This window comes from Nestor notabilis, unplaced genomic scaffold, assembly GCF_000696875.1.
Source record: "Nestor notabilis isolate BGI_N333 unplaced genomic scaffold, ASM69687v1 scaffold7338, whole genome shotgun sequence".
Taxonomy (NCBI): domain Eukaryota; kingdom Metazoa; phylum Chordata; class Aves; order Psittaciformes; family Psittacidae; genus Nestor; species Nestor notabilis.
Window position 1 is genome coordinate 1 of NW_009938645.1, and position 8,152 is coordinate 8,152.

At 38.1% G+C, this 8,152-nt stretch overlaps 1 protein-coding gene across 1 annotated transcript; it reads left to right on the top strand.

Annotated features, from left to right (window-relative positions):
• Positions 1–64: 64 nt before the first annotated feature.
• LOC104409532 (probable G-protein coupled receptor 125) lies at positions 65–5,945 on the top strand (the record flags this gene model as incomplete). Its single annotated transcript, XM_010019430.1, has 3 exons — positions 65–210; positions 4,084–4,179; positions 4,366–5,945. Coding segments are annotated over 3 exons (1,485 nt in total), but the record flags the coding sequence as incomplete, so codon positions are not given.
• Between the last annotated feature and the right edge of the window lie 2,207 nt (positions 5,946–8,152).

Below are 8,152 nucleotides of genomic sequence, written 5' to 3' on the forward strand. Positions count from 1 at the left end.
CTGCTGTAGCTGAACCCAGGACACAAGGAAATGTTTGGGCATTCATTTATATTTTTCTTTTCAGGTTGGGATAATTCTCCATTATTCCACTCTTGCGACAGTACTTTGGCTGGGAGTGACATCTCGTAATATTTACAAGCAGGTAACCAAAAAAGCAAAAAGATGTCAAGATCCTGATGAGCCACCTCCTCCACCCAGACCAATGCTGAGGTGAGACTGCTTCTGCAACTCACTATTTCCCAGGTTGCCGAGCTTATATTCTTATCAGAAAATGTAACAGGTCATTGCTCACTTTACTCTCCAGAAGTTCCATAAAGTTCCTTCTAGATTTTTCTGTTCCTCAGCATTGTGTTAAAGAGGTGAAGGACAGCCGATCTTAAACTATTGCTGTTGCAGTGCTGTGTGTGTGATTTGTAAAATAAGAAATTGGTAACTTTTCAACATCACCACTGGGACTTTGATTAGCACTTTGGATAGCAACACTTCCCATGAAATTATCAGAGAAAAAGGAATGTGTAGAATTGCTGTCACACAATTAACAATAAACACTGTAATTTAAGTAAATAAATAAAGTTTAATATGTTTTTTTTACAAATGATTTGAAAAATAGGTATCACACTTTATCAAGTGAAAATACAGTTCTTTGTGAAGCATTCCTCTTAGAATTTTACTTCTGAGATCATCAAAATAGGACAAACTAATGATCTGTGTAATTCATCCTATGTGGAGTATTTTTAGTAGAAAAGAGTAACACTGTTCATGTAGCTTAGTGAGCTTCTGGATGTTAATTTAGAACTGCTAAGCTGGAATTCTCCACAAGGTGGCAGAAGGTGATTAACTTTGATTAGTTACAGGCACATACACGGAAAGCTTCATTTCCAAGTACAGAGACTGCAGAAAATAAAAAATGCTTTTCTGAACATCATAAAATTTGCACTATTACATATAAGCATATACAAATATTTAATTGATAAGTTAGAAGGTAGAAGGTTAATATTCGTAGCACTTTTAAGCACTGCCTTTGCTTTCCTTAATTTTTACTGTTTTGTTTTTTTTAAGGACAAGTAGATCTGTTGTATTCACTGTAGGATATCATGCCCATTGCCAACTGTGTGCCTTCCAGCAGGGTATTGAGTAGCCTTTTAACACCTGTTGTGATTTTTTTTTTTTATTTTTCATCCCTTGTTTGTCATGGAGTTCTTGCTTTGGGAAATGTTACAGTAATTACCAGCCTCACATGGTCAGCTCTGCATAGACATAAACATACCATTTCAGATCTAGACACCTCATCTGCGACAATGTCAGTGACTCTTAAGACAAGTATCAGATCAGAGCAACCAGGCTTCATATTCTTCAGATTTTTCTCAGTGTCCAGCTTCTTTCAGATCAGGGATTTCCACAGTCGGAGTGATGCATGATGTTTTTGCATGGAACAGCCATAGAAGGATTATTTTTGTTTGGTTTGGAGTTTTTTTCATTCAGTTGTCTTTTAAATTTATGATCAAAACAAAACTATCTGTGGTGGCATAGGGCAATGTTTTGTGCAAGAACTGGTCACCCACTGTTATCAGGTCCTCTATTTCTGGAATTTGGAGGGACAAAACAACCAATTCTCTGTTGCCTCCACACTGTTTATATTCCTCCTCTGTATGCCTTTTAAGAATTACAAAAGGTATTTTGGAACATTAAAAGCCCTGATAAATGTGTGTTAAGTACACATTTTTCTACTTATTTGCCATGTGTAAATTATCCTGCTTTGTGTTTTTTCGGGTTTATAGAAGTCCACCTTGCAGGTGATAGGTAGGCATGACGTTTACACTGATTTTCAGTTTCTGTAGATATTTTCTGAAGGTGCACTCCATACCTGTTAGCTTCCTTCCCCTCTAGCATCGACAAGCTTTATTCTTTATTTTGGGAAATAAGACAGTTTTGGTGGTGGTGATTATATTCATTCAGTGTGTTGGTGGAACTTTGGCACAGGTCACGAACAAGGTGGTAAAAAGACTTTGAAATGGATCTGGTGTTCTTCAGAAAGCTGCTATAGACATTAAAGGAGAGATCTGCTGTGGCTCACTGTAGCCATGTTGAGAAGATAGTGCAGCTGTTGGCACCAGCTGGAGTTTCTTAACTGTGAAAAATCTATGCCAAGTAAATATTTTGCATTGCCATGCCAGGCAAGAGAGTATACAAATAAGTAAGGTCCTCAGATGCCAATCACAAGAAGTTAATGGAGTTTGTCGTGCAGAACTGGTATTTTGTTCAACAAACCCCAAACAGGACAAAAGGAAACAGTGTCAATTTTTCTTTTACATAAAAGAACTGCTTTGCAAAGACTTTTACTGAAGATCTTAATAATGGGGTACTTTATGTAAAGCATGAAATAAAAATACAAATGTTTGTATTACTATAATAAAGATACTGGGGGAATGTTCTACTTAGAAACACAACATTTCACTATTTAAGGTTTTGTTACAAGCATAACATCTCTTGTTGTACCCATGTCATTAGATTTGTTTTTCTCTTTTTGATCTAATTTAAGGAAAAGTTTTAGTTCATACAGCATTCTACCCCCAAGTTGGTATCACTGCATCTCCCTTAGCATAGATAGGATCATAGAATCACAGAATGGTTTTGGTTGGAAGGGACCTTAAAGATCATCTAGTTCCAACCCCCTGCCACGGGCAGGGACACCTTCCACTATACCAGATTGCTCAGAGCCACATCCACCCTGGGCTTGCAGCATGTCTTGTGTGTGTTTCTTAGTTAATATTCTATTCATAGAACTCCTTGTTGCATAATAGTTTTGGTTTATAATTTAGACTCTTGGAATTGCTGAGATTTAACAACACAGAAGCGCACAGGTTTTATTTTTTCTGTTTGTTATTTTTTTTGGTGTTGGTACTTGGTTTGGTCCAAGGCCAGTTGTAAACATGTTCCTTCAATATAGCAACCTGAACTACAGCTGCAAACAATCTGTATTGCTTCACTCTCCCACCAGTAACAATTTGCCTTGTGTAGAACCACCTTCACCTGTCTGTTCATGTTTGAGTAACAGTGCATCATTGAGGCAGTGATTTAGTTATTTTTTAATGAATGATAAGTAAAATCTGCCACAAAGATCCATTTCATATAACCAGGTCCTGATTGCTGCATCAAGATATGGAATAAACCAATCATGGTATTTGATCTTGGTAGGATTCAGCAACTAAGTAATATATTTACTGTACCTAGACTTCCGAGAAAGATTTAATTTATGTTTGACTGTTGTTTTGTGTCTCAAGGGGGACAGTAGTAACTCCTGGTGAATAATCTGAAACACAGTGGAAAGGTCCAGGATCGTAGGAACAGGTCTCTCCTCTTGGTAAAATAAACTATGAATCTGTATGTCGCAGTAGCAGGTTTTACTGTGTGTTCTGATCTGAATTTGGGCTGGATTAGCATAAGATACAGGAGAGAGTGCCATTAATTGGAACAATTGTCAATAATTATTGATCTGCCACTAATGAATTCAATGTGAATTCATAGAACTTGGAACAAAAAGTAAGATACTCCAATAAGAAATGCCCTCATTCTTGTGAAGGCAGTTTTCATTAACGCCACCACAGGGAAGCAGGAGGTATATGCTTTGAGATTACACGGTCCATTAAGACCAAATAAATAGACTACCACCACCACCTTCACCCCAAAAAACTCAAGATACAAGACTTCTTGCAGCTGATCTTCTGAGCATAATATGGGCAAGTTATCTGTGGAACAAGAGATTGCTATTTTCTTTCTAAGTTTCTGTATTTTCTTCCAGCAGTTTACAACTTGTGACTGCCAGCTTTTGCTTCTTCCTTCTAACCATGTGTACCTTTGTTTAGTGCCTGTGAGGGAGGTGAGAGGGAGGTGGTTTACCATGGGAGGAAGGAATCGTAGTGAGGAAGGCTCAGGAAAAACATCATATTGCCGAAGCCTAAACCTGTTTTATTTTCTCAAATAACTTGATGAGTTTTAGAATCCTGTAAAGTTCTCATTTCCTTCATGGTGGATAAATTCAATTACCATTAAGCAGCCACTAATACACTGGCTTTTACTTTTTAGGTTTTACCTTATTGGTGGAGGAATCCCTATCATAGTCTGTGGAATCACAGCAGCAGCAAACATCCGAAATTATGGCAGCAGACCTAATGCTCCTTAGTAAGTACCATGTAACTGAGACCTCTGGCATAAAATTTCATGGCTTTGCTTTTCTGAGTACTTGTTGCCATTAATTATGATTCTTCCAGAAAATGTAACACATTTCAAAGTACCATCATGAACTGATAAAGCATAAGTGACTTGTGAGAAGACATTAATTTTGATTCTTTGGTTTTTCTTTTCCAGTTGCTGGATGACTTGGGAGCCTAGCTTAGGAGCATTTTATGGACCAGCTAGCTTTATAATTTTCATCAACTGTATGTATTTTCTCAGCATATTCATACAACTAAAACGTCACCCTGAACGTAAATACGAACTTAAGGAACCTGTTGAGGAGCAGCAGCGTCTGGCCACCAATGAACACGGAGAACTGGCTCATCAAGATTCGCTGTCGGTGTCACTAGTTTCCACATCGGCTTTGGAGAACGAGCACAGTTTTCAATCACAGCTGCTGGGAGTGGGCCTTACTTTGCTTTTGTATGTTGCTCTGTGGATCTTTGGAGCTCTGTCAGTTTCCCTGTATTATCCCATGGACCTGATCTTCAGCTGTTTTTTCGGGGCAACGTGTTTAAGCCTCAGTGCCTTCCTTATGGTGCACCATTGCATTAACAGAGAAGATGTAAGGCATGCTTGGATAATGACTTGCTGCCCTGGAAGGAGTACATATTCAGTGCAAGTAAATGTGCAGCCGTCCAGTTCCAGTGGAACCAATGGAGAAGCCCCTAAGTGCACTAACAGTAGTGCAGAATCTTCATGCACAAATAAAAGTGCATCAAGCCTAAAAAATTCTTCTCAAGGTTGTAAGCTAACTAACCTGCAAGCTGCAGCAGCTCAGTGCCACCCTACTTCTCTGCCATTGAACACAGGTCCCCAGCTTGATAACAGCCTCACTGAACATTCAGTGGATAATGATATCAAAATGCATGTAGCTCCCTTAGAGGTACAGTTTCGGACAAACGGGCACCCAAGTCGGCACCATAAGAACAGAAGCAAGGGGCATCGAGCTAGCAGGCTTGCAGTGTTGAGAGAATACGCGTATGATGTTCCCACAAGTGTGGAAGGAAGTGTGCAAAACGGCTTACCTAAAAGTCGACAAAGCAACATTGAAGGGCATTCAAGGAGCCGAAGAGCCTACTTGGCATATAGAGAACGTCAGTATAACCAGTCCCAACAAGACAGCAGCGATGCTTGCAGTACACTTCCAAAAAGTAGCAGAAATACTGAAAAAACAATAGCTACCAACAACAGAAAAGATATTCTAAGGAAACCCATAGCGGTTGAGCTCGAAAACCAACAAAAGTCTTATGGCTTAAATTTAGCCATTCAGAATGGACCACTTAAAAGCAGTGGACAGGATGGACCCTTGCTCACTGCAGACGGTACTGGTAATATTAGAACTGGGTTATGGAAACATGAAACTACTGTGTAGCGGCATAATTCATTGAGGGATGAATCAATACGAACTGTGATTACACATTCCTTAAAGTTGTTAACACTTTTGAAGACTGTTTACAAACTCTAGGTACTTTACGCAGGGAGGGAACAAAGATAATCTGCCAAGCAAAAGATTGTGTGCTTTATTATCTTTGCTGTTCTTACAAAGATGAACTGTTGGTATTTTGTGACTTTTTTTGGAAGCATCAGTCTTGGGGGATGCAGAACACAACTTTGTACATTTTTATTTTTTACCTGTAACCCTGCAGATGTGTCCACAACACATTTCAAATTTGTATTTAAATGTATAATAAATAGTATTTTCCCCAGCAGCCCAATGTTGCACTTATTTGTTGGATTTTGAGGATTACTGCTCTGAAGCATCATCTTGATCTTACTACTTCAGTATTTGAAACATACGAGTTTCAGTTACTAAAGAAAATATTTAGTGACTGAAATAGACAATGCAAATAGCTCAATTAATTGCATAATGTCTAGAATTTGTTTGAAATGAAGCTATATTTTAAAGAGACTTCTAATATACAAGCAACTTGTTTACTTCAAAATCATGGTCTGCTACTTGTTGCTTAAGGTTATATTTTCAGGTGGCTGCGGCTTATTTTAGTGCATATGTAGAGTTTTAGTTTACTTGGTAATGGTTTTGGATAATACTTTATTCTGCCCTCTTAATAACCTGGCCAGGATGTTATTGTTAATTTGTTTTAATTCGTAATTGAGAAGGTTATGAATGTTCACAGACAATAGGTGCTAATTTGTGAAGGTTGTCAGTACCTACCAGGAAAAACTCAGCTGTAATTGTGTGTGAGAATAATAGTGCAGGTGTTTTGATGAGATAATCTCTTAGGAGTAGGATCGATGTGCAAAATCAGGGGCTTCAAGTTCATTGTCTCTGTAGAAGCCGGCTCTTGAGGGAGCATTTTGAGTTGCAAGTTCACTTTTACTCACATATATGTGACAATTTGCAGAATAATCTTCTCCCATCCTGTACAGCATCTGTGTCAAAAAAGTTCCAGTAGTAGAGCTATGTTAGTAACGTTAACAGTTTTAAAAAGCATATGAATTCCTGCAGTTAGGAATGGCTAAAATGTGTAATGTTTTGCATTGTTGTAAATCTTGAAAAATGAAAGTTGTAGTTTAAAGTGTGAATTTGTAATAGTAGTACAATTACAAAAACCAGTGTCAAAGTCAAATTTTTATGTAAAATGAAATATTACAGAATAGATTATTTTTTAAATTACAAGTATAGCTTTCTATACTTGTTGGCACCTTAATGTAAGCAATATCATATTTTGTGTCATCCTGCTGCAGTGACAAATTTAAGGTTTTAGTTGCAGAGAAATGCTTAGGGCTTTATCTGTTTCTGGTACTGATTCCTGTCTTGATAAAACCATGTGTATTAAATTACAAAAAATACTTCTGTATAATCTAGTACTGATAACTTCTAAGCAACAGGTGGAGTTGGATTGTATATACCTGGCTCCCTGGTTACCTCCTTCAGACTTAACCCTGTTGGATATTTTAGTTAAGTGTAACTGTTTGGGTACAGGTACAGGTCTAACATTCTCAGTACTGAAATGTGTTAAATAACTTACAATGTGAGGAACTTGGGTATGCTTAGCTATTGCTTGCCAGGTTCACTGCACTCTACTGATTGGTTTGATAATCTGAGCTAATCTTGAATGCATTGTACAAACCTCTCCAGAAAGACAGTGAACCCAGATTTGGGTTCTGCTTGTTGTGAGTAGCTGCCATTTAAGAATTCCTCAAGCAACATTCTGACAAGTGGATGACTCAGTTTTGATTGCTATTCTACTTTACTGGCTTCAAGAGAGGCTGCTTTTAGCTTGTAACTGACCTTACAGCTACTGTTTCAATAGATGCAGGAAGGAATCATGTCAAAGTGCCGTTATCTGTAATCTCTGGGAATGCATTAAATAACATGTAGGACAAGTCACTTTTGGATTAGACATCTTTGAAGAAAGTGTCTTTCCTAACCAAAAAGGTAAGTTTTCCCCCTTTCGATGAACATCTGAGTACAAAATTCACACATGAAACATCATCGCTTGGGCATATGATTAGGACATGAAGGTGCAAGTGTTTTGGTTTTACTGAATGAAGAGCTTTCTGTATTACTGTTTGCTCATAGGTAAAGTGCTGTTGAAACACCTGAAATGCTAACTGTTTTACATTTGTGTAGGTTAAGAAATACTTCAGCTGTTGGGAGGAGGGAGGATGAAGCAATTACCTTCCATTAAGTTCTTTCATTTTTACCATATCCAGTTTTGGCCAGTTCTGTGCTAACACTGTGCTGCTTGCCAAAGCTGTTTGTCTTCTGTATTATGTTGGTGCTTTTTCACATCCCTGAGCAAACTGAAGGATTGGGGTTTTTTCAGTGTGTTTTGGCTGCCTTTTTTTTTTTTTTTTTGGGGGGGGGGGGATGGTGTGGTGTCACAGTTTCTAGATCTGAGAGGGATTAATAACATAGACATGTGAGAAATACTGTTGTCTGTATAGTTCG